The 26276-nt window shown below is 31.4% G+C and overlaps 1 protein-coding gene and 2 long non-coding RNA genes across 4 annotated transcripts; 1 reads left to right on the top strand and 2 right to left on the bottom strand.

Moving 5' to 3' along the window:
- Positions 1-6182, top strand: LOC118043446 (diacylglycerol kinase 2). 2 transcript variants are annotated; one of them, XM_035051423.2, is made up of 8 exons: positions 13-220; positions 383-1585; positions 1927-2302; positions 2401-2477; positions 2936-3055; positions 3712-3876; positions 5287-5424; positions 5585-6182. In XM_035051423.2, exons 2-8 carry the CDS (start codon positions 473-475, stop codon positions 5735-5737), a joined length of 2142 nt encoding a protein of 713 aa, XP_034907314.1. In that variant the 5' UTR covers positions 13-220; positions 383-472; the 3' UTR covers positions 5738-6182. The 2 variants fall into 2 exon arrangements, 1 of the variants encoding a protein (XP_034907314.1); XR_004686644.2 differs by lacking the exon at positions 5585-6182 and having other exon boundaries at positions 1-220; positions 3747-3876.
- A 7117-nt stretch (positions 6183-13299) lies between these two features.
- Positions 13300-17004, bottom strand: LOC118043445 (uncharacterized). Its single transcript, XR_012170293.1, has 3 exons — positions 16455-17004; positions 16225-16292; positions 13300-16053 (listed from the first exon to the last, which is right to left on the bottom strand). It is a non-coding gene; the product is annotated as an uncharacterized lncRNA (long non-coding RNA).
- A 6852-nt stretch (positions 17005-23856) lies between these two features.
- LOC118043444 (uncharacterized) lies at positions 23857-25964 on the bottom strand. The gene is made up of 5 exons (XR_004686641.2): positions 25706-25964; positions 25565-25632; positions 25036-25102; positions 24802-24838; positions 23857-24288 (listed from the first exon to the last, which is right to left on the bottom strand). It is a non-coding gene; the product is annotated as an uncharacterized lncRNA (long non-coding RNA).
- Between the last annotated feature and the right edge of the window lie 312 nt (positions 25965-26276).

Below are 26276 nucleotides of genomic sequence, written 5' to 3'. Positions count from 1 at the left end.
TTTGCGCATTAGAAATCCCGCCCGCCCATTGGCCCCATTCCCGGTCTCTCTCTCTCTCTAAAACTGTTAAATAAAAAAAATAAACCCTACACCTTTACTTCAAAATCTCTTTTCTTCTCTCTCAAGAAACCCGATATTCTCTCTCTCAAATCAAAATCAAGATCACGATCGATCTCCTTTTCTAGGGTTCATGACCTTCTTCTCCACATCTAATTACCAGGTCTCATTTTATTTTTGTATATCTCCTTTTTAAATTCAAATTATTGGATCTGATTCACTAATTATGTTTTAATATTCTCAATTTATCTTAGTTTGATCAGTTCTTGCATGTTTTGATGATTATTTGCTTATTGATTTTGTTTATTTGTTATGATTTTGAAAGGAAATTGGAAATCCGAAGAAGTGAAAATCCGTTTGGTGAGGATTGCTATTTGGATTTGATTGATGGTGATGTGAGATAAGGGTATTGGAAATGATTGGATTGGGAATTTCGCTTGTACGTGCGCTTACAAGCTCTAATGATGATTATAGTGGATCTTTTATTGCCTGGTTAATTACTGCTGCTTTAGGTTTTGTAACTATTGTTTATGGATTAATTAAATGGCATAAAAGAGCATCTCAGAAATGGGTTAAAGCTGCCGCTAAAGCGAAGAAGCAAGTTTGGAAAAAGTTAAATGTTCCACGGTCTAGTCATTTATGGATTGAAGATTTAGCTTATGGTCAAAAACAGCCGTCTACATGTTGTGTTTGTTTGACTTCATTGTTTTTGCCTTATAATGGCGATAATGCCTTGTTGTGTAGTGATTTTGTGCACTGTTGTGTTGTTTGCGGTGCGGCAGCTCATTTTCATTGTTCAGAGTTTGCAGTAAAGGATTGTAAGTGTATTGCGCAAGCAGGGTCTTGTCATGTGCGGCATCATTGGTCAGAGAGATGGTTTAATATGGATGAGATTCCTGAGATGAATGCCTTTTGTTCTTATTGTGATGAACCGTGTGGTGTTCCTTTTATTGATGCTTCTCCGACATGGCATTGTTTGTGGTGTCAGAGGCTCATTCATGTGAAATGTCATGCTAAATTGTCTAAGGAATCTGGTGATGTTTGTGATTTGGGTCCACTTAGGAGGTCTATTCTTTCACCGCTCTGTGTGAAGGAAGTTGATGGAGGAAACAGCTTAAGTTTGATCAAGGGGGAAATTATAGCCTCTAATGTTCGTAGGCAGATGAGAAGCAAGCAGCAAATCAGAGGCAAACAAGGAAACATTCGCTCTGTTAATGGGAAGTTGCAGGATGCAACAACTGCCAATAGAAGCCTGGATTTTGTGTTGAATGGTCTTGCTGGATTGAGGAGATGCAGGAGTGAGACTAATATTCACTGCTTAAAGAAGAATGGCAGGATTAAGGGCACACTTAATGGGCTAATGCATAATAAAGGTGGAACTGCTATCTGTCATCAAGTTAAGAAATATGCTTTGGTTGATTTGGCTCAAGATGCAAGGCCCCTTTTGGTTTTTATTAATTCCAAGAGTGGAGGTCAACTTGGGCCTTATCTTCGAAGGACACTAAACATGCTGTTGAATCCTGTTCAGGTGATGATTTAGCTTTTTAGTGGCTGTAACTAGAAAAGTGGATCCTTAACTCCTTAAAATCTATTTTCATAATCTTTCTTTGTCATGTTCCAGCAATTTTTTTAATTGTAGGCATGATTTTTTGTTTTTGGAATCTTCATAATGTGCTCTCTAAGTGCTATAGTTCGGACTTCATCTGATTGATTAACTGCTGATGAATGTTTTTTAAGAAATAAAAAGTGGCATTTCTTTCCTCTGGCATTACTTCGATATTGTGGTTGTTAGGAATAATAACATCTTCTCATTTACATTGTCTGTAGCTTGTAGGTTTTATGGCTGAATTTCATAATCCTTCACTGCAGGTATTTGAACTAAGTGGTTCCCAGGGGCCTGATATTGGTTTGGAGTTATTTAGCAAGGTGCGGTATTTTAGAGTTTTGGTCTGTGGTGGAGATGGAACTGTTTCATGGGTCCTTGATGCTATTGAGAGGCACAACTTTGAGTCTCCACCACCCGTCGCTATTCTTCCCCTTGGTACAGGAAATGATTTGTCAAGGGTTTTGCAATGGGGAAGAGGCTTCTCAATGTTTGATGGACTAGGTGGCCTAAGCACACTTTTGCAAGATATTGACCATGCTGCAGTTACAATGCTAGATCGCTGGAAAGTAAATATCAGAGAAGAGAATTCAGAAGGGTATATGGAAAAGGAGCAGTCCAAATTCATGATGAATTATTTAGGTAGATATCTGGAGTTGTTACTCATGGATTTTTTTCATCAATCTGTTTCATAAATTGCTTCATCAATCTATTAACCATTGTCAATTTTGCTTTTGCAGGTATTGGATGTGATGCTAAGCTTGCATATGAATTCCATGTAACACGTCAGGAAAATCCTGAGAAGTTTAGTAGCCAGGTAGCTATATTTTTGTACAGGTGTTGTCATGTATGCTGTTAATCAATTGTCCATTTGCCTGATACTTCGCTCAAAAGAGTTTTAGTTTTCCATAGCATGCACTGTGCTGGACATTAATGTATCCAGTACAATTTCTAAAATCCATGGGATACTGGCTCTTCAGTACAGCTTTTAAAATCTCCCTGTTTCTGAGCGGAAAAGAAGGTTCAATGCTAGAATCTTTTTTATTGAATCCTTTGTTCTCATCCAGTTTTTTGTTTGCTTGTCCTTTATATTCACTCAAATGTGCTTAGTTGACCACTTTTTTTCTTGAAATGCTAGTGGATGTGTGCTTGCTATAGAATATCTCCTGAGTTTTCCTTTTCTTCTTCTTAAACTTCTTAAACCTGGTCTGTGAGGTTGGTTGAATGTTTCTCTCTCAGCTTTTGGAACTTGGCTAATTAAAATGTAATGTGCAGTTTGTGAATAAACTGCGATATGCCAGAGAAGGTGCCAGGGATATGATGGACAGAGCTTGTGCTGACTTACCATGGCAGGTTTGGCTTGAAGTTGATGGGAAAGACATACAGATTCCAAAGGTAATTGATTAGATATTATGTGTTGTTAAAGGTTAAAGGCGCTAAAAGGCATCAAGCCTATAAAATGCCCAAGGCACTTGCTTGAATGAATTACGGCAATATGCTATAAATTAAACAAAAAGTAATATTATATTATATAAATCTAAAATATATATCTTCCCAATTAAGATTAGATCATTAGAAAATCAAAAGAAAATATAAAATACTATAACATAGTCATAAAGTTGTATTTTTCACCCTTAAAAAAAAAAATAAGATAATTTAAAGTAGTAAGTAGATCGATTAAAAGGCAAAATTGAATTTCAGTTTAAAAAAAAATAGACAAATAGGTCAAAACATAAATTAGTTAAAAAAAAGAAAAAAAAAATCCAACATGAAAAAAGAAAGAACTTCAAGCATGTGTTAGCCTTAACGCCTTGCACCCACTCGCAAGGCACTCACCTAGGCGGCACTTCATTGAAATCTAACGTCTGAGGCTAATAAAGGCATTGGGGCCTTGCCTTGTCTGGAGTGCCTAGGCAAGCACCTCAGCGTCTCTTGACAACACTGATCTTAGTATTTGGGTTGTTTTCATTCTTGTTTTAATTGCATTTAAAACATATTTGTTTCTTTCATATTTTCAATTCTGTGTTCTTTCATCCTTCTCTTCCCTCCAGGATTGTGAGGGTTTAATTGTGCTGAACATTGGCAGCTATATGGGGGGTGTAGATCTTTGGCAAAATGACTATGAGCATGATGATGATTTCAGTCTTCAATCCATGCAAGATAAAATGCTTGAAGTTGTAAGTGTCCGTGGAGCATGGCACCTCGGAAAACTTCAGGTTTGTGATTTTCTGAAAATAAGTTCCCTCATATCATTCACTCTCTGTATATGAGAGATAGTTGTAAGTGTTTATGTAGTTTTTCATCTAAGGAAACTTCAGATTTCTGAGCTCCTGAAAATATATCTCTCCTTATCATTTACTTTGTGCGTGCGCATGCTATGAAACCAAGCCTATTCTTTATTTAGTTTATTATTGAGGTCCTGTGGTTGCAATCCGCTGCTGATAATTTGTACGAGGCCCCATGTTAGAGTGGGTTTTTAAGCATCTGAATGGTTGGAAGGGAGCTTGTTTCTCATTGTGAGATTTTATTACCCTCATTCAAATGCACGTCAATCACTATGTAGAAGCCCTGTCATGGTATTCAAGTGGATTGAGCAAATGATGGCAGATATTTAATGGGTTGCGCCAGGGATGACGGGAAAAAATCAATTGTTGAACTGGAAGGTGTCCTCTAGGCCAAAAAAAGGCAATGTTTAGTAAACAGGCTATCCATAGTTTTCTTTTCTGTACACATTTCCTCATTTGTACAGCAAATCCAATTTCTAGCTTTTAGAACATGGATGGTGGTGATATTTATTGGGATCTTAATGATATAGAAATACAGGACTTTGTAATTTCTGTCAGATTCTAAATTTGTCATTTTCTCTTTATCCAAGATGGTTTGGTTATGGACTTTAAGAATAATCTTGGGAATTTTCCATACAATCTTTTCACACATCTACTCTGATCTATTTTCTATCTTCTCCCTCTGATCAACTGTATCTAGAAAGTCGCATAAGGTTCTCAATAAGATTATTACCAATTGACCTATTTTAGTTGAGAAGGGAAGGAGGCCTCACAGGATATTGCCGCATCGAGGTTTGTTCCACGTGCATTAATTTGGGAAGATGCATGGCCATGCTTCTCTAATATTTTTTCAAGGCTTGGGATTTGTGGTATAGGCTTTTTGCATTTTACTGAGAACATGGGGTAGTTCTGAGTAACATGGCACGATTTGATCTTCATGAAATTTGTAGGAATTGAGAACCGAAAGAATTTAAAATCTTTGGGAAGTATTATATATTCTTGTGCTTTGTAGCATTTGGTTGGAGCCGGTTCTGTTATCTTCAAAAAATCATGTTCACTTGAATAACTAGGAGTGAATAATCTTCTAAGCCTGTTTATGGTGCCTGCTTTTTAGAACGTGGTTGTTCCATGCAAAGGGTCCTCCTGTTTTTTATGTTGCTCTCCTGTAAAACTTCTGATTCTGTAGCGTGTATTTTTTTGTTTGTTTTGTTTTTCTTTTGTTTTTAGAGGAATATTACAAATGTTTGTTGATATTTTGTTTTGTATTAAGTTACAAGAGATGTACTTTTAAAAAAAAAAAATTATTATTATTATTTGCCTAATGCTCATTCTATTGGTCAGGTTGGACTTTCACAAGCTATGAGGCTAGCACAAGGGAAGGTAATCAGGATACATGCTTCAAGTTCTTTCCCAGTTCAGATAGATGGGGAACCATTCATCCATCAACCTGGTTGCTTAGAAATAAAACATGATGGACAGGTATTACATGAGGGTCCTTAGGATTACAAGTGATTTACTTCGAATGATTATAGCATTTATTGCCATTCTAGTCTTTTATTGATCATCTCTATTTTTCTTCTGGCCCATTCTAACTATAATAAATAATACACGGATGTCTCGTTCTTTCGGTATGTTTCAGGTGTTCATGTTGAGGAGAGCCTCTGAGGAGCCCAGAGGCCATGCAGCTGCAATAATGACAGAGGTCTTGGCAGATGCTGAGTGCAAAGGAATTATCAATGCATCTCAGAAGAAATTACTTCTCCAGCAATTAGCCCTCAACCTCTCCTCCTAGATTCCAATTTCTAAACCCCTCCTCCTCCCTCTTTTTGCTTCTTAATTTCTCACATTTTGTCCCGCTAACAGATTCCCTGTCCTCCTCCTCCTCCTCCTCCTCCTGAACCCACTCTCTTTAACCACGGAGGGATTCCACTTTCACATCCTTCTTTATTTCCTTTTTTCTTTTCTGATTTTTTGACCACAGTGGGATTTCCTCTTTACCACATATTTTTTTTTGTAGAGGCTGTAGTGAAACCCAAAGGTGAGATTGACAGTCCCACGAAATCCAAATCAGCTGACACCGGAGCATTGTAAATGGAAGCTATGAGAGATTAATGACCGTTTTGTTCCTCTTATGATATGCACTCCTTACATGTTAAAAACAGAAATCAAACAAGAGAGACGTGTGTACCCTTTTAGTTTTTCCCATTTGATTACCAAAATCTGTTTTTGCGGCTTCACTCGGCAAGATAGAAAATAGCTAAAGTGTACGTTGTTTATTACATAAAAACTAGAAAAAAAAAAAAAAAAAACAATGATTTGATAATTTTGACATATTAAGAAAAATAAGATTAATAAACTTTAGAAAAATTAAAGTACACGTTTATTACATAAAAACTAAGCCGTAATTAAAATAAATATTTCAAAGAGATTAACAATTTAAATTTAAAATATGGATAAAAAAATGTATCTCTTTAATCAAATTTCCTTTCCCTTATTAATGCATTCCTTTTTATTATAAATTCTTTTGATCAAAAGTTTTTTTTTTATATAAAAAAAACTAATCATAAACCTAAACACAAGTTTTAATTGAGAAAAAAAAATGATAATGAAATGATATTTTTTTACGCCAATGTATTAAAAAAAATAAGAATAACAAATTTAAGAAAATATAAAAAAAATCAAATGAAAAAATAGATATTTGATGTACATTTAATAATAATGATTCATATATCTCTTCTTTCTCAAGATTAAGAGACTAAAAAGTAAAAAAATGAAACCTGGTACCAAAACAAAAAATTCAAAAATAGAAGGTAGAAAATATAAAAAAACAAATTAGGGACTAAATGATAGTTAATTTTAGACGCTTCTTGAAAAGTGCACATGGAAAAAAGGCTTTTAGTTTTTCTCAATGTCAATTTTGATTTTTTTGTATTTGATTTTTTATAAGAAGGAAGAATTACCCAGCATTCTATAGTTTGGTTGAAATTACTTGTTTATTGAATTTTAAAAAATTATAATTTATATCATAAATTTTGGTGAGTGCATAAGAGTTTATATCTTGTACCTAACGCCTAAAAAATATTAACAAAATTTATTTGATTATTTATAAGTTCTTCATTATTTTTCATTTAATAACTAAAGAGATCATGGACCTTAAAAATACCAAAATTCCCCTTATTTGATTTTTTTCCCCAAATGAAAACCTTAAAAGCCAAGAAACAATTATTGTTAAATTACATCATCTTTTAACTATATTTTTCTTCTTTTCCCTTTCTAGATTGCAAACAAATAAAAAGATTGCTTCTCTCATCTCTTCATTTCACCCAACACCACCAATATGCCACCACTAGAATCCACAAATGGCTCCAATCGTTGAGGACACTTGGTGTGCGTAAGGTTGGAGGGATCTACTTTAGTTGTGCAACCACTTCATATAAAGTCAATCGTCCGTGATTTGTTTTGGGTCAAATATTTTTTATTTTTTATTACAAAATTATATATAGACATTTTTAATATATTTTTTATAGTTCAGAAAATTAAGATGCAAATTAAAAGTTTATATATTCTTGTAATTAAATAAAATAAGAACTATATGTGCTAGTAAATAAATAAAAAAATTATTAATGATACCTAAAAATAAAACTTGAAAAATCAAAAAACTTGTGTATATCAAGATATTTAATCTCGTAAGACAAGAATTTACCCGGTTATATTTACTAAATTTTATTTATTATAATATTTTTTATTCAATCAAACGATAATAGAAATAGACAAATATTAATTTGATTGAATAATAATAATAATAATAATATGCAAAGCTACACATATTTGAAAATAATTTTTTTATTATTTTAAGCGCATCACCAAAAAATAAAACGCATAACCAAAAACCTCTTTAAAAGATTAAACACTTAACCAAAAAATAATTATCATTTAAAAAAGGGTTTCTAAACAAAATAAAAAAGGTGAAGGTATGCGATTCCACTTCTGAGCCTGACGCTCTAAAATGCGCACAACATATCAACAACCAGCACTACTCATAAAGCTCTGGCTCTAAACACTCGCTTTCGATGTGGAATATCAGAGAAAGGGTATTAATCTAAATATAAATAATTGTTTTAAATATATATATATATAAAGAATTAATTGAAAAAAAAAATTAGAAGAAAAAAAAAAAGGCCAGGCGGTCTGATCAAGCCCTGCGTGACTGGGCCTTCTCATGTGGTGGATACCATTTTTTTTCTTCAAAAAATTAGATGATGTGTCTCCTGATGAGGCAAACGACACGTCGTTTGATCTTGCCTGGATTTCAGCCACTGTGATGGCAAGAAAACTGAGGCCTAAGATTTTTTTTTTATCAAAAAACTTGTTTTTCAACCTATTTTTGACCCAAAACAAATATAAAGACTTTAAGAACCATGACAAATCTATCAATGGCCTAAAAATACTAAAAAATCATTCCTAAAATCAAAATCAACCCGAAACTAAAAATTAACTCGAGCTCAAATATGTTTTTTTCACAAATTTTAAAGTTTTAAAAGCACATAATATGAACTCTCTTCATAAAAAAAAAGCCATTTGATACAAATATTTTTTGTTTTGGTGGTCTAAATTGGTGTCAACGACATGTTTCTCTTTATCACTAACATTAACGATCGCTTCTTTCTTAACTAGAAACTAAAAAATAAAATTTTATATCAAAATTAAATTTGAAGAATTTGAGATACTGAAATTATAGAATTCACGTTATTTTTTAAGTTTAAGGGTCAAAGTGTATTTTTTAAAAAATTCATCATCCATGTCTAACATTCTTTTCATTTAGATCCTTCTTCTTTCAACCTCATTTTTTTATATAAAAAAAAAATTAAAATCAATTAATTTTTAATCAAGAATCAACCATTAAAAAAAGTGTAAGTATCAAATTAAAAAAAAATAAAAAGTTTCACACAGTCACAGTACATCTATGGTAACGTGTGAGAGAATAAAAACTAACGATGAAGAGCCCATACCTTTTAGTTATATTCTTAATTATCTTGAAATGACAGCATCCCCAATTGCAAGATGGCACATTGTCCACGGAGAATAGAATATTGGTTTATCCCACAAGAACAATCAGAAAGCCCTTTATACATCTGAGCTAGAATCAAAGGTACAGTTGTGGTTTTATCCTCTGAGCGCAGACAACCAAAGATTCTCGTCACAACCACGTCAATGGCTCTGATACAGACTTCCGCCGGCGAACGGAGTGGGTGGAAATCTTGGAGTCAAAACTGAAGCGTGGTCATGGGAGAACCTGTCAATTAAAAATCTTGGTCAATACGCTTCCAAGCCTAGGAGTTGAAGATTGCTGCAGCTCACTAGATCCTGGGGCTACTTGTACCTGAACATTGTTTTTACGCTTGATTCTGGATCTGTCAAACCAAGAAATATAAATAATAATTCTGATTTATTGAATTGTATTAACAGATCTGATTTGTGAAAACCAAAGAGATTGGTGAAACCCATTTTTACTGAAATGTATAGTATAGACCTTGAATTTCACGAAGATATGATGCTTTCGATCTGGATGAAATCCATGCGAGATCCTGAAAATGAAAACAGATAACCACGCTGAATCATAAAATCATACTAGAAATCAATTATGATCACTAGTTTTTCTTTTTTCTTTTTTGGGTTCGAGAGGAGAGAGGAGTTGATTTTTCAAGGGAGAAGATTTTTAATCGATGAATGAGAGAAAAGAAGTGATTTGTTTTTTGGGTTGATTTTTAAAGATATTTTGATTATTTTACTTAAATTTGAGATTTTTTGTTAATTAATAATGCAACTTGCAATATTTTAAAACTTGATAATCAAGTATAATTTCAAGTAAATTATAAGGTATTAAGAGTGTTTCTCTCTCTTTATAATAATTACAAAATAAATTATATGAATTTGACTTGTCATTTAACTCCAGAATGATCTCCAACACTTTGAATATGGAAAAACATGTAATTTGAAGAGAATTTAAAAAAAAATCAAGAATGAAAGTAGAACTTGTGAGTACCGACTTGAGAAAAGAATTTGATGATCAAATTGAAAAGGATAAAAAAATTAAGGGTTTTAGGAAGTAAATTTGCTAAGTGACACACATGATAACATGTAATTTGAAGAATAAGAATGATTCAAGAAGATGTGAGGGTTAAATTGAAAAAAAATAAATTTTAATGACCATATTAAAACAAATTGAAAACTTGAGGGATTAGGAAGGAAATTTGCCAAGTGAATAATGTTATTAACTAAGAAGAGCATGCTTGGTATTGCGGTAATTGCTAATTTTTACTTGAAAATGTATCTAAATAATATTTTTTAAAAAATTTATTTTGAATACAAACATATCAAAATAATCTTTAAAAAAATTAAAAAAAAATAGAATATTTTTGTATACACAACAATAAACCTACTCGAGGATGAAGTAAATCACCGATCTAGTTAATTTGTTAATATTGTTTGCTATACAATAAGGTAGCATTTTTATTTTTATTTTTTAAAAAAATGGCGTGACTGGGCCTGAGTCCTGACACCGGTGGAATCTAAACACCTGGCTCTAGGCTGATCTAGGCCAGGCCCCTCTGCCTCACCACGAACCACAAAAGCATCATGTTCAAAATTTATTAGACATTACTGTGTTAGCTGCTGCAAGCTTCCAATTTGTGAATATCTTATTCTGTTTGGAATTACAGTTCTGTTTAATTTATATTTCCCAATTTGGGATCAATTTAAAGCATTTTCCTACCTCTCATCTCCATTTTTCTCCCCTCCTCATTCAACATGGCCAGGGGATTTGAGTCCTCCTTGAAACGTGGTCGTTTGACTTCCTGTTTGATTATTTCTCTTTAAATTGATGTTGTGTCATTTTGGCGAGAAGAAATAGGACTTTTATCTTGTTTTGACATATTCTTTCGCTTCCACAATTATTTTTCTTCTCAGTCTCTTCTGTGGTCACTCGAGAAAAAATAGGGTTTGCAAGAAGAAGAAATTAGGGTTTTTGTTTTTTGTTTTTTCCTGCCCTAGGATCACCGCAGTCTCGGCGACTGAGGGGGCTGCAGTCCTAAATCTAAACACCATAGATAATCAATTGTCCACTCGAACCCCACACGAAAACATTGTACTTACGTTGCCCAGATATTCTCAAATTAATCTAAGTTTTAGCTAGAATAAACAAGTGAAAAGACATCGACGTTTAGAGCATTGGAGCACTTCCACAAGTTTTTCTTTTCTTGACAGAACACATGTCTTAAACGGTGGACAAAAGTTGAAGGCTCACGGGAATTGAGAAGAAGACCGATTGGATTGATAAGATGTTGCAAACAAAGAGGGCTCATCTTCCTTAACAGATATGAACTAATAAGACAGATTGATACAATCCAACCGGCACAGTTCACCTGATCAAGCAATCTTACCTTTCTTTCTTCATGCTCCTCCCTCTCTTTCCCACCCTAGCTGTATGCTAAACGTAGAGGTGTTTACAAGGCCCTTCACACTTTACGGAACAAGTAATGCAAGTGTCTGCTAAAAAAAAAAACAATTAAACAAAAAAACCCATAATATTTGAATGGATAGAAGAAGTTATATGCACTTGAGATTTAATATAAGTATATTTCCTCTCAAATAATGATAATGAAGTTTGTCTTTTTAAAGATTTATAAAGTTTTTATTATGGAATGTGTTAGATTAGAAAATATTATATTATTAATGTATTGATTTATTATGTGTAGTATGCTACACTGTAACACATGTACTGCCCTACTACTATAAATAATAGAGGTGGTTATCTCATTAGGTTAAGCCTCTCAATTATTTATAGTAGTAGGGCAGTACATGTTTTACAGTGTAGCATACTACAGTAACTACACATGATAAATCAATACATTAATAATACAATATTTCCTAATCTAACACATTCCATAATAGTTTTAAATAGTTCATAAACCCTACATCAATTAGAAAATAAAAATAAAATACTAAAATTAATTACAAAATCTGAAATAAACAAGAAATTCAAAAAAACAATAACACAAAAAAGTCAAAACTAAGGGCATTGATAGGATTTTGGATATTTAAAAATCCGATGGTCCCTGTAGTGACACACTGGCTACTATAAAGAAAATAGTTTTTAAAAATTTTTATAAAAATTTAAGCGTGATTCAATAATTAAGTAAAAATTTATAATTATTTTAAGTTGTTATTTTGGTTTAACATGATTGGATCTTTTCATGTATTTTGACCTATCTATCTAATTGAGAAACATATCTAATAGTTTGTTCATGTATCATATCTAGAATATATTCTCATTTAATTACAAATCCACCAAACTATTCATTACCACCAATTATTACAATTCCAAGTACATGAACAAGCCTCGCTTTTTGATGTAACATTATGAAGTATTGAATATGGGACCTCGCAAGGACGAGACTCTTAAGTTTTACTGCTGAATCACGTTTGGAGAGATATTATGTTATTACCAATAACATTGTGAAATTAAAAAAAAAAAAAAACGAGTTTCACGAAATAAAATTCAGAGGATAAGACAATGTTTCGCGAGTTTCTCCTGATAAGTAGAAATTCCATTAATAAATTAAAGGTGAATTATTCATTCTATATTTATATAATAATCGAATAAATTTTTAATATGTTTTTACGTTTTTTAGTTGTATTTATTATGTACAATTTTGTCAAGTTCTTTATATAATAATCGTATAATATCTTATTATTTCATTTTGTCAAGTTTTTATACAATATCTTAAACGGGTGCCAGCTGCCCCTTTCAATGGCACCGTAAAAACCTAGAAATTATGTTCCTCCTTTTTGTATTAATAAAAAAAAATGGTGATAAAACTACTATTCACCCATATTTATAATAATAATTCACAGTATTTTGTTTTTTTCTTCTTTTGCTTTCATTCTATTTTTTTGTTATTGAGTTTTTGTTGTGATTTTCTTTTTAAAATTCTTTTGTCAATTTCATTTTTAATATTAGAATAATTAAAATTTTAACTTTGTAATTTATTTCCTTTTATTTTGCCTTTCTAGAGGGTTAGCGTGGTTTACGGGTTACTAGAGAAACCCAAGTTACCCTAGTTTACAAGTTTGGTGGGATGTCTTATTTTCTTAATTGAACTTGATGTTTTATGGTCTATTTATTTCTCATATGGTTAAATAAAATTAATTTTAGAGAAAAATCATGTTATTAAACTTTATAAAGTAACAAGAACTAAAGGGTATAGAAAAATCATTGTTCACCTACAACCACTGTATTATGGATTACAATGTTTTGATTTTTTTTTTCTTGGTTATGATTTTTTTTTCATTTTATTTTTTAATATCAGGGTAGTTGAGAATTTGGCTTCATAACTTCTTTTTTTTTTTATCTTGTTTTTCTATAGGGTTAGGGGTTAGAGGGAAACCCAGGTTGCCAAATATTATAGGTTTGGTGAGGTGTTTTTTTTTTTTTTAATTGAATTTGACTTTTTTATTATTTATTTTTTCTCATATAGATAAAAATATAACTTCAGAGAAAAGTTATGTTATTAAATTTAATAAAGTCCATTGGTTTATTCACATGTTTAGTTGGTTAACCTGGTTTGTGGGTTTGACAAGTTTAATTTTTTTTTATTTCATCCTTAAATATTAAATTAATTGGGAATTAAGTTTCATAATTGTTTTTTTTTGTTTTTTTAGAGGTTATCGCAGTCTCAAAAAAAGCCTCAATATTGGGTTGGTGTCTGATTCTGCAATCGTCCATTTTTATTATTATATGGTTAAATAAAAATAATTTTTTAAAAAAATTAAATTATAATCCCAGCATGGTCCATAACCGGGCTCACATATTTGACGAGCTTACCCACCGACCGAATATACTTTTTTTTATTCCTTTAATTGTTTTTAATTTTTTTTTTCATCTTTCAATATTAGATTAGTTGAGAAATAGACTGCATGATTAATTTTTATTTGTTTTCTATAGGGTTATTACTGTCTCAAGTAAGTGTTTATTTTTAAGTTGGTGTTCAATTTTATGGGCATTTATTTTTATCATATAATTAACTAAAAATAATTTATAAAAAAGCTATTAAACCTAATAGAGTCCATGAATTAAGTCGCGAGGGGACTAGGGTTGATATAATGTTATTTTTCAATATTTTTTATAAGAATTGTTTTCATCTTGAAGTTTTTTTTTTTAAGTTGGTGTATATTTTTACCGATCATCAAGAATACATTCAAACAAATAAAATCAATCAATTACTTAAATCAAGCTAACACTCATATAGTTTAATTGAAAACTTGAGTTAGACAAATAATTAAGTTAAGAGGTTTCAACATTAACTTACTTGGTTATGTTTAATAATACTATTAAAAATTTATTTATGCTCTTAATATTTATTTACTTTTTTTTTTTCAACCCATGCCAAAAAAACATGAGAAAATAGACTAGTTACCACTAATCATTTAGGAAAAAGAGAATGATCTTGGAAATTTAGTAAGTAGCTACTAGTTATAAAATCAGTTGTCAACATGATGACCTGCCATCCAGGGGCTTAATCTTGGGTGGGTTTAATCATATATATATATATATATATATATATATATATATATATATATATATATATATATATCACTTGATTGATTACAACAAATTTGTTTTCTGTACTATGTATAATTAATAAACTCTAAATCCAATAAATTTAATTTTTTTTAGTTTTTTATTTCAAATTATTTATTTTTATTATTTTCTATATTAAAAATAAAAAATATTTTTTAAAAAAAAACTATAAAACACCCCATGTTATAAGTACTCAGGTCGCCATTTACCTTGCAATAGCTGCAAAGCTTGGAAGATGGTGGTATATTCCTGTGCCACAAATAGCTTCACATTACTTTCACACAACACTGTAACACTACAGAACCCTAACAAGGTAGCCATCAGAGCTAGCTGGTGTCGAAGTACTCGATAATAATAAATACATGATGATGAAGCTGTCAAACAGGGGAGATTGATGTTGGTGGAACAATACCATGTCTATCCATCTATTAATGCCATCTCTATCTCGTTACATTTCCCAAGAAGCGTCAGATAGTCGTCATTAACTCTCCCTTCCTCTCTCTTCTCTTCTCTCTAATGGAAAATTGAAATTGACGTTGGCTTTTCAAAAGCCAAAATATCTGGACCTTCCCTCCACGAGAGAGACAAGCAAGAGAAGACCCTGCCATGTTTGAAATCTGTGAGCTAGCTAGCTTTTCCAAGGATAGTATAATTATCTGATTTTTTCAACAACTCAAAAGCCCTTGTCATAAATGCACTCCAGTACCATTTTCTCTGTGCTTCTCTCTCTCTCTCTCTCTCTCTTCCAGTAAAGTTTTTCGTTGTCATATAATATGCAGGTTTTTTTGGGTCATAAATAGTTAATGGCAACAAAAAAGTTGATCATAAGGATCTATGATAACCGAGAAGCTAGCTGCCTTGCTTCTCTTGTTAACTGTTAACATCTACGAATGGAATCTTTTAATTCAGTATTTTTCATGACTCAGCCCTTAAATGCTAACTTCTTACAACAAAACAAAGCCCCGCAACAAATGCAACAGTTACGTTTCAATGCTAAGCTTAGTTCATAAGTCATAGCCCACATCATCTTTCTGAGCAAAGACACATAGAACAATAGTCTAATTTTAGTTGCTAAATTGGGACCGAAATATAACCATTTGAAAGCTATATAATCACGGGCTATTTAGGGTAACTGATCATATGTATCCAGCATCTACCTGGTTACTGAAGATTTGCTTCTAATTTGATATAATCGTTTGCATGGGAATGCACACATTAATTTACTAGGAAAGAGAAACAGATGGATGTCTTTTCTTGCATGTTCCTAACATATCCCTTACCTTAGATTCTTAAAAGGGAGCGGTATTAAACTTGAGGCTATATAGAAGGCTGCCTTTTGGACTCTATGGAAGAAAGTGTAGGTTTTACCTAGGCTCCTGCTAACAATTTCAAAATCCAATGGCTTTTCACTGCACCTGCTATCTTGTCCACGTCAAATGGAGGCATTCATGGCTAGCTAGATCCCACATCTGAGTTAGAGAAAATAATTCTCTTAAATCTCTGTTATATCATGTTAAGTAAGGAATAATCAAGAAACTACTGTATGATTTTCTGTCTGTGTTTTTTTTTTTTTCTTGAAGAGAGAGAGAGAGAGATGCTATGCTCATCTAAGGTGGGAGATAGTTGCTATATAAGCTTACCTTTGTTGTATTTAGGAGTGGTGACCACATAGCTGAGATGGAACTTAAAGAAAAGCTAAGCTAGCAACCTGTAGAAATTACAACCGAAGACAATAAAGACATAGATATTCATCAGAAGACAAAAAAAATTACATGGATAGACCTTCAGATTCCCATGTACTGATGTACACACATAATTGCAACCGTGGAGACAAGAGAACAGTAAACAAGTTAAAGAGAGAGAACTTCACCAGAAGTTGATATTATGGAATTGTAGTGAGGAGACTCATGAGATGGCAAGCAAAGAAATTGTAGCAAATGTTTGTTGGAAGGAATGAAGCCTGGTCCGAGAATCATCGAGGTGCAAGATACACACAGACTTTGAATTTTCTCGGCTGTCATCAGGTAATGGCATGTCTGTATAATCATGGCCTCAATGACCTCGAGCCAGACAACATTCCTCTCAACCTAACCCTCACGAAACTGAACTCATGCTATATCTTCTAATAAACAAAGAGAGAGAGAAAGATGTAACAGAATAACTGATGAATTTGCACATGAAATGCATAACATAAGCTTGCATGTTTGAGGGGAATGAAGCCTGGTCCGAAGCCTTAACAGTTGTTTCATGTTAGGAAACTCTTTGCTTAAGCTTCGAGCCAGCCAACATTCCCCTCAACACACCCACACACCTTTTCTTCCCCTGCATAGAAAGCCTAACCCTTATGGTGTTTTGACTTGTATATATAGTGGTGTAGTGTATATAAAAGCAGAGAGAGTAGAGAGAGAGAGAGAGAGAGAGAGAGAGAGAGAGAGAGAGAGAGACTGAAATACTAATATCAAAAAAGAAATCTAAGAAAACGGGCTGTGTTCTTAATTCCTAATCCAAGATGGCCCTTTTCTTTTGTGTCTGAGTGAGGAAAATATGGCAGTTTAATTAAGCAAAGACAAAGGTAGCCGTGCTTGCTACTGCCTCTACAGTGCTGTCTTGTAATTACCAATGTACTCTAGCATAGTGTTACGAGTCTCTCTCTGTTTTTCTTTCCCTGTCTTTATTATTATTATTATTATTATTATTGTTAATTCCTGCATTAAGAGGCTAAAAAAATAAACTGCTTAACTTTTAAATTGGGAAAAAGGGGGTTTTAATCAGTGTTGAGATCCTTGTTTTCTTTCTTTATTTAAGAAAGAAAAGGTAAGACAAACCTATAGCTAAAACAGCTGCCTGCATCCACACCCTACAAACGCCAAAAAGCATGTAACTCCAATTAATTTCTTACATTTCCTAGGTCATCAGTCAGCATGTCTGAATTCTGATACTAGTTTTGTTACTACCGGTAAATCACCCGACCTGTTACATGCTACGACCAGCTTCCTCCCAAATTATTCTCATAATCATTTTTAAAAATTTAAAAAGCATTAAAACACTATTAGTGCACTGTTTTTTTATTTGGTATTATCATCGTCATTATTCATTAACTAATTATAGAGCATGCATGGAGAAGACAGAGAGGTGAAGACAAAAATGGGGAGTTAAAATAAATTAGTCAGGACAGAAGACAAGTATGGCTTTAATGAGATTCTATCATCATTACCTTATTATTTTTTCTTAGCTTTACCTATCCCCACTTTCCTTCTTTCTTTCAACTCTTCCTGTACTGTCCAATACCCGCACGGCCAGCCAGCCTGACTCATCATAATTCATTCATTCATATATGATTAATTATGTATGGGGCCAGTATTATTTATTTTCTTCTTAATTTTCTCATCACAGCTCTGAGTTTTCTTCTCTATACCCATTTTGATTTACAAATATTTCAAAGGGAATTTTTTTATTTGTCTCACAAATTGAAACTGTTCTTGAGTTCTGGCAAAATTTCCCTTTGTCATTTTCTTTCAAGCCGTCCCCTTTCAACTACTCCACAAATCAAAACACTTTCTTCAACCACTGCTTATTTCAGCAATTTGTAAGATATCATAAATATCGTACGTGAATTAAAATCATCTTGAGATATCTTGATGCATGCAATTTGTAAGACTTTTTTAAAATTTTCAGAAAAAGATATTAGCTACTATGTAAATCATGGTTCTGGAAATTCAATACATTTGAAACTTGAAATCTTTGCTTTCATGGTTTTGGTATAAATTAACTACAATTTTCAAAGCTCGATTCCACGTAAAGCTGGAGAATTAAGATTTTTTTTTTTTCTTGATTAGGTTACTGCCCACGTAGAGGAATTGCTTGAGTCGTTGACTGACCTCTTCTCGGTCCAAATACATAATAATGAACCTGTCTAGACTGTAGTTATTAATTGGTACTATCTTTTTTTATTACCAAGAAAAAAAATAATAAAAACATTTTACAGAGTTGTTATTTAGGGCAAAGCAGAGACATGAAACAATTTCTTCCTAGAAACACGTCATGGCAAAGACGGCGTTTCAAGGAATATAAAATCCCAGCCGCTCAACCTCAAGATCTAACGGCTTCAAATAGACTACCTTGAAACCCGACATGTCGGTGTCAGCGGGAGCCTAGGGTGGGGGCCGAGGAAAAATAAAAATAGCCCGAATAACGAGGAAGACAGAGAAATTACTGCTATAAAAAAAAAAAAAAAAAAAATCAGCGGTCAAAATGTCCAAACAGTTCGGCGGGTCGGATTCCATGATCCAGGCACCGACCGCCACGTGACAGTATTTAATGCAGAGAGAGGAGTTCTGTGGAGTGGTCCCGCTAGAAGAGGAGACAGGAGCAAGTGGATTCTGTGGGTTTTGTACGCTAGGAGAGTGACGTGTAAGATTGGAATTAATTAGGGATCATGGGTAGGGACCGCTCAGCTAGGGTTTTATTTGTTTTTCCAATTTCTTGTTTAAAGGATATTAAAATATTAATTGATTTAAAACTAGGTATTTTGTTTTTGCAATTATGTGTTAATGATGGATTGTGATGATGTAATTTGTGATCTCATTTGGTAATTTCCTTATAGCTATCTCATCGTATCATGATTACACTTATTATTATACAAGGGTTTGTCAAAATATCAAGTTATTATTTTTTATATTAATATATACCACAATAATTTAAAAATATAAAAAATATATTAATTTAAAGTAAAAAAAATAATTTTTTTTAAAAAAATATTTTTGAAATACAAAAATAAACAAGAATTATGTACATTGTTACATTAACATAATATATTTGTTTGAAAAGTATTTTTTTAAAAAATATTTTTATTATTTTTCTTTTTATTTCAAATTAAATTTTTTTAATATGTTTATATTTTTTGAAATGCTAATATTAAAAAAATATATTATTTCAATGTATTTTCAAACAAAAAAATATTTTAAAAAATAACCATTATTATAATACAAAACGGCCTTTTAATGTGTGCATGATATGTGCGTGTTTTTTTCTAGACACTCGAATATATATAAACATGACAAAACTAAAAAATGGAAGAAAAATTACAAAATTATAACCTGATATTTGAAAGAAATTTTGAACTTTATTGTTTATATGTATTTAATGGGTTATATTCCATGTGTACTAACAAGTTTAAGCCATTACAAATCAACAAAACAATTAATCACATATCTTAATTTATAGAAAACTTCAACATTATTAATCAATATTTTTTTTTTAATATTTTTTTTTGTATTCAGATTGAAAATAATTAGGAATATTTAATTACAAAGGGAGAAAAACACCAACAAAGATGAGTGTATTAGATTTTGAATGAGTAGAAAATCTTATGCTTTATTTCACCAATAAGTTCTTTTTATTTAATGGTAAGACTATGTATGTACATTTCATGAATTAAAATGAAATCTTAACCCGTTGTTTATTTTTGCATTTCAAAAGTGTTTTTGAAAAAAAAAATTTTAATTCAAATTAATAAATTTTTTTGATATTTTTAGATCATTTTGATATGCTAATTTCAAAAATAATTTTTTAAAAAATAAAAAATATTATTTTGATGTATTTCTAAGTGAAAAAGTACTTTAAAAAACAACTGCAATTACACTTTCAAACAACCCTATTTATGTTGAAAGGTATAAAACTTCCTTGAATAAACTTATTCGACGCTTGAGATTTTTGAACAAAAATTGAAGAGCTAATTAGATCTTTATGTTAGTAAACTCAATATTTTTTTATCCAATTATTAATGTTAACTTAAGAATGTGAGATGAGTGTAGTTGTTATACTCAATTTTAAAAATTATGTAAAATTAGAATTTAAAAAAATAAAAAAAACATTATTGAAGGAGTAATTCTACCCTGTTTAAATTGATGTATTTAAAAAAAAAAAAAAAAACTTTTTGCGACATGAGCCAAAAAGATATTCTTTTAGAAGGCAAGGTCCTCTCCTGCTAAATGCAGATTTTCACAAAAAACAATTCTGTCCTCTTTGCATACGTGCCTTTATGGTGTAATTAAATTTCCTATCCAACAAAACTAACGTGGTCCCATTATGTGTCGTAACCGTTGCCGACTTTTCAAAGAAAAAAGAAAAAAGAAAAAAAGAAAAAAAAAAGAAAAAAGAAAAAAAAAAAGAAAAAAGTATCTACCTTGTACGTGAAAATACACGAGAAAGGACAGGATTCTTTCAAACTATAATGTAGTTTTGCATTACCTATTTTTAGTTGAGACTGAGTTTAAATTATCTTTCTTAATCTTTTGATTACAAGTTTCAAGCTTAGCTTGGTAATTGCCGTGTAAAAATAACATGAGGTTATTAATTTTAGAAAAACTTGTTTAAGATTTTGATAACGATTACGGTTTAAAGTGCTTTTTATTTAGAAATACATTAAATGATATTTTTTTATTTTTAAAAATTATTTTTAATATCATCGTATTGAAAAGATTTAAAAATATTAATTTTAAAAAAAATTAATTTTTTTGAAAATGTGCGTAAATGGGCCCTTAAGGATGCTATTTGTTTTTCTCAACTAATAAAAACAGGTTAATATATTATTTTAAAATTCTTAAAGCAAAGAGGTGTTTTAGTTTAGTTGGTTAAGGCACGCAGGGCATCTGTAAGGTGTCGAGTTCAAGTTGCGATAGGTGTGTCTCTTTTTTTGTTTTTGTTTTTTGTTTTTTTTTTTTCTGAAAAAGGAAGAGGCAGTCCATCTTGTATATAAAGTTAAAAAAAAAAAAAAGATGGGTTAGATGCGCAGGTCAAGCTTGGCTTTTTAGACCAAGCCTAGCCTAATTATTGTATATAATAATTATTTTGTTAGTTATTTTGTTTGTTTGAACTTTTATTTTAATTATATTTTTTAAGTCCATCATTTTAGAGTGGTTTTATTTTTCAATTTCATTCTTTATTATTAAGTTGATTATAAATTATTTTTTATAATCTTTATCATATAATAAATAGAAAAGTTAAATTGATTAAGTAATGTCTATAATCCAGGTTGCGAGTTTAACATGTTAATTAAATAGTAATCAAAGAGGTTTTTTGAAATTTGTTTTTATATCTTTTGGTTTTTCTTGTTGCCCATTCACTATCATTTAATGCGGTGTTTTTATTAAATTTTATCATTATTTAATATTAAATTGATGATAAATTAATCTTGATATTTTCTATGATATAATAAAATAAAAACTACCTTAACTTAATGGAGTACAAAACTTAGATTACTGGGTTGATAAGTTAACTAAATATCAATAAAAAGAATAGAGTAATAATTTTTCAAGTTCAAACTATTATACTAAGTTTAATGAAAATATCATAAATTTTTTGACAAACTAAATGTTTTTATTTTTTAATGTTTCAAAAATTTTATTTCTAATTCGTAGTGAAAGCGCATACGGATAAACTAGTTTCTTACCACTAGGTTTTGACATATATACCCGCATGTCTAATTCAACTATTTTTTAAAATATTTTTTAATATATTATGTTGAATTATTTATAAGTAAATAATTTTGGCATGTTATTAAATTAAGATGTTTTGTTTAAAAAATTTGAATGGTTTCATATGGAATTTGATAATTTGTAACTAATTTAGTATGTTGATTGTAAAAACGAATAATTAAATTTTGATTGTATATAAATAAAAAAAACAGACAGAAACTAGTAAGTAGTTAATATATAAATATATATGTTTTATGCATGTGTATGACGGTTTACAATTAGATTTCTTACAAAATAATAATCACTAAAAAAAACTTATAACAATTTATTTATTAATATAGTTAGAAATTGAAAATATATTTTTGGTATCATATATTTTCAGAACAAAATTCCATGTCTTTCTTAAAACAATAAAATAAATAAGAAAAAGAGTCTTATTGTTTATTATAATGTTCTATTTATACCTTATGGACATGTAAAGTACATTATATAAACAAAAGTTTTATTCATGGTCCTGTTTTATTTTTAGTATGATAATAGGGCATGCTATTTTTAATTATATGTGATGTGAATAGAATTAATAAACAATACAAGAATGCATTTTATGAATCTATATATATATATATATATATATATATATATATATATATATCAGTAGGATCAATCAAAAGGAATTGTATGCGATTAGCAGGTAATTTTCATCAAATGAGTGAAAAATAATATCAGAAAATTTTAAAAAAATTATATAAAAAATAAGAATTTGATTTAATAATTTGACACATCTTTTACAGCAGTGATTTAGGGACGTGATGACAAACTTCTTTTTGGAGTCCAACTTGTTCATACATTGGATCAGGCTAGGCTGTAAGATGATTCATGGATGAAGAAAGTAATAGATCGAGGCCCAGCCTACCTCGGCTCTAAATGGAGCCTGACAAAACGTGTCGAGGGGCTTGACCAGCTCAAGCTTCTGAATCGAAGTCTAGGCTCTTAAATGAATCTGGTTTTGATATTTCCTTTCCTTTTTTTTTTCAAGAATATTTTTTGACAAGAGATAAACCTAAAAATCCAACCAGTCATTACATCTTCGAGCTACGTTGACATGGACACATCTCTAAGAAACGTCATTTGCTTGTTTAGATAATTAAAATAATTTTACCATATGGTGGAGTCGTTGGTGCTTTCTTTGAAAAATAAAAATAAAGAAAAGGTAGCAGAGAGCCCAGAGACAGTTAAAAAGCAGGTTTGATGGCACTCTCCTGTTCTTTACCTCTTTGTTTCGCCCCAAAACGAGCTTGAATCATTCCTAGAGTTTCAAGGCAAATAAAGAATTGCATGCCTCTTGGAGCTGCAAAAAGGAATGTCAGCAGAAACTGAATGATTTATTTATACATCAGTATGAAAAATGATAACGTTCTAAAGGTTCAATGAATCTATGAACATTCTATGTTTGGTTTGAATAACATTTTGAAGCGATTTTTTGTGTTTTCACCATAGCAGAAAACCATGCATGATGAAACTTTGATGCTACCTTGCAAAATCCAATACTGCATCTACCACAATCTCATTGAAATAAATTGAAAGGTAGTGGTTCATATCAACTAAAAGTTCTTAAACATTTAATGTTGCAGGTTCAGAACTACATGTTAGTATCTAATATTATTTGTAGAGTGGTAAGATTAATCATTTCACAATAAGCAAAAAATTGAGAGCAAGAGAGAAGAAGAATAATCCAGACTTAATTATGCAGAAATGATTTCAAACTTGGTACTAATCGATGGCACCATCGCCATTGGCGATCCATTGCAGCATTGCATAATGGTTTCATGTATCACAGTCGACCATCTTCTACTTACCACGCATGGTCTTTGGTGGCCGACAGAAAAACAAAATTAACAGTAGTGTAAGTATCTTTTTTCATTTTTCTCAAAAAAGAAAAAAAAGGGACCTGTTTTTTAGCACATTATGGGGCATTAATATTCAAAATGATGTTTTCAAGCATTTCACAACAACTAATTGGAAGAAAGTAATTTCATAGTTTACATCAGAAGACGATACAAACCAATTGTCCACCAGAAGAACGCCCATCTTCAGAAATGGTCCATGGCAACCTCCCAAACCCCAGGGAAACATTGCCCTCTGAATGTTAATAGCTAAACTCAGGTTATTTGATTAACTTATCTACACCATACAATGCGTAGTGCATGGCTTCAACATGAAAATCATATACTGCAAGCAGAGAAGTATTCATTTCAACAAAATGGAAAAAATAGCTTCCACTTGATGGTTATTTCTTTACAACTTTTCTACCTCATGCCTCTTGTTTTTGACTTTAGAACTTAAAAGCAATTGAAGATGGATCAATCGATGCTTCTAAAGCAATATGTGGGAGCAGCAAACATGGATATGGGTAGCATAGAATACAAACATGCAGCATGCTAAATTCTGGTTTCCCAAGAGAAAATTACTTTCTAAGTATTACATAGATGTTATATCAAACAGGGAAATGATTTTGAAGGCCAGCGTGGTATGCAGCTTATAGAAGACATTTTACACTGCTTCCATGTCTAACAACTTAACCACATCTTCTATGTCTTAATTTCTCAACATCTCTGAGACAATAGTAGCATGTATATATCCTTACAATTTGTCAACAGAATGGAACATTATGATGAGAAAGTCCGAAATCTTTATCTGAAACAATAGATTTACATTTAAATTTCAAACTAAAACATATATTACCTGAAATCGCTGCTGTATGCTTCCAACCACAAGATTCCTGGAAGTACACAATTTTCATAAAAAAAACAACTAAATATAAGAATCTAACCTTAGAATTTATATTAGAAATCCTATCCCTGCTTGGAAAAGGAGCACAAGTCAAAGTAACACCCTTTAAATTAATTTCTGAGTCAGAATGTAACAAGGTATTCCAATAGCATATTTATCCAAAAAACAACAATATAATGTACAAACCTTGTCAACAGAAGATCTCAAAAAAGGGCCTTCAACTTGTTCCGGTAAATGCAAGACATTGGTAGAACTGTCAACAAAACATATTTTATCCAATGAAGATGTCAGAGTTCAACAATCCAAACTTTCATCTGTAATGCCGTGAACAACATTGACATTAATCAATGAAGCAGCCAACATTGTAAGATTGATAAAAGGGAATATAGATACCTGATACAAAGACAACCGATTTCATTTGAGCCGTAGGTGTACAGTTCACCTCACTTATTCTGTTTAATTTTTATCAAATGAAACTCGTGATTGCTTGATAATAAGGCTTAGATACCTTTTTTTAAAAATTAATTCAACCCATTAATTTAAACCATTAACCGAAATAAATGGTTCCGGTAATAAGACACAAACAATAACCTTGTTGCTCTAGTGCAATGTAAAAAAATCATTTAGGTGAGTTACAGGACATGATATATAATTCTGAAAACATATTAGATTACACTAATCATATGTTGATAGCAGACTGGACGGAATGACATACCTAAGAGCGTAGAAGTTCACCAAGCTGTCCAAAATCATTACAACCGGTGGCATAAACACTCCCGCTTTCTGTCAAGGGACAATAAATAATCTGTAAGACCATACCAAAAAAGAAGAAGAAGCGAAACTTGGAGAGAAGTACCAGTTAAGAAGAGAGTGCGAGCACAGCGGCTACAAGAAATGGATTTAAGATTTTGATAACGAAAATAAGAGTAATATAAGCTTAGGTCTCCACGGAGAATCCAAACTTCCGAATCCTAATTAATCTCCGTTATCACCATTCCCCCCCCCCCCCAATACATATCTCTTCCTTCGCTCTACGACGACGACGACAAATATTTACTCTACCTTTTGTGAGCTTTGTTTGTGAAATGAAGGAATGAATGGTTCAGAAAGAAGAATGCAACGGACGTAGTGTTTGTTTTTTAGTTTTTTGTTTTTAAAAGAAGCTGGCAGGTAGATGCCACTTTAAATTTCGAAGCCAAACAACATGTCATGGGCTTTTTGATAGACTAATAGGGCTCTATTTACCATTTTGATGGGCCATCTTGCAATGGCTTACTATTAATCTTTACAAATGAATTCTTAAAAAGGTTAAGGTAACTTTTAGTTTTAAAGAAAAGTTATGATAAAAATATATTTGATTATTTTTTTTAATTAAGGGTATTTTTATCCTTATATATTTATCAACATTTATTTTCTACCTTAATAAT

This window comes from Populus alba, chromosome 7 (genome assembly GCF_005239225.2).
Source record: "Populus alba chromosome 7, ASM523922v2, whole genome shotgun sequence".
Taxonomy (NCBI): Eukaryota; Viridiplantae; Streptophyta; class Magnoliopsida; order Malpighiales; family Salicaceae; genus Populus; species Populus alba.
Note: the sequence above shows the minus strand (reverse complement) of the source record. Positions and strands in the feature narration are given on the sequence as shown.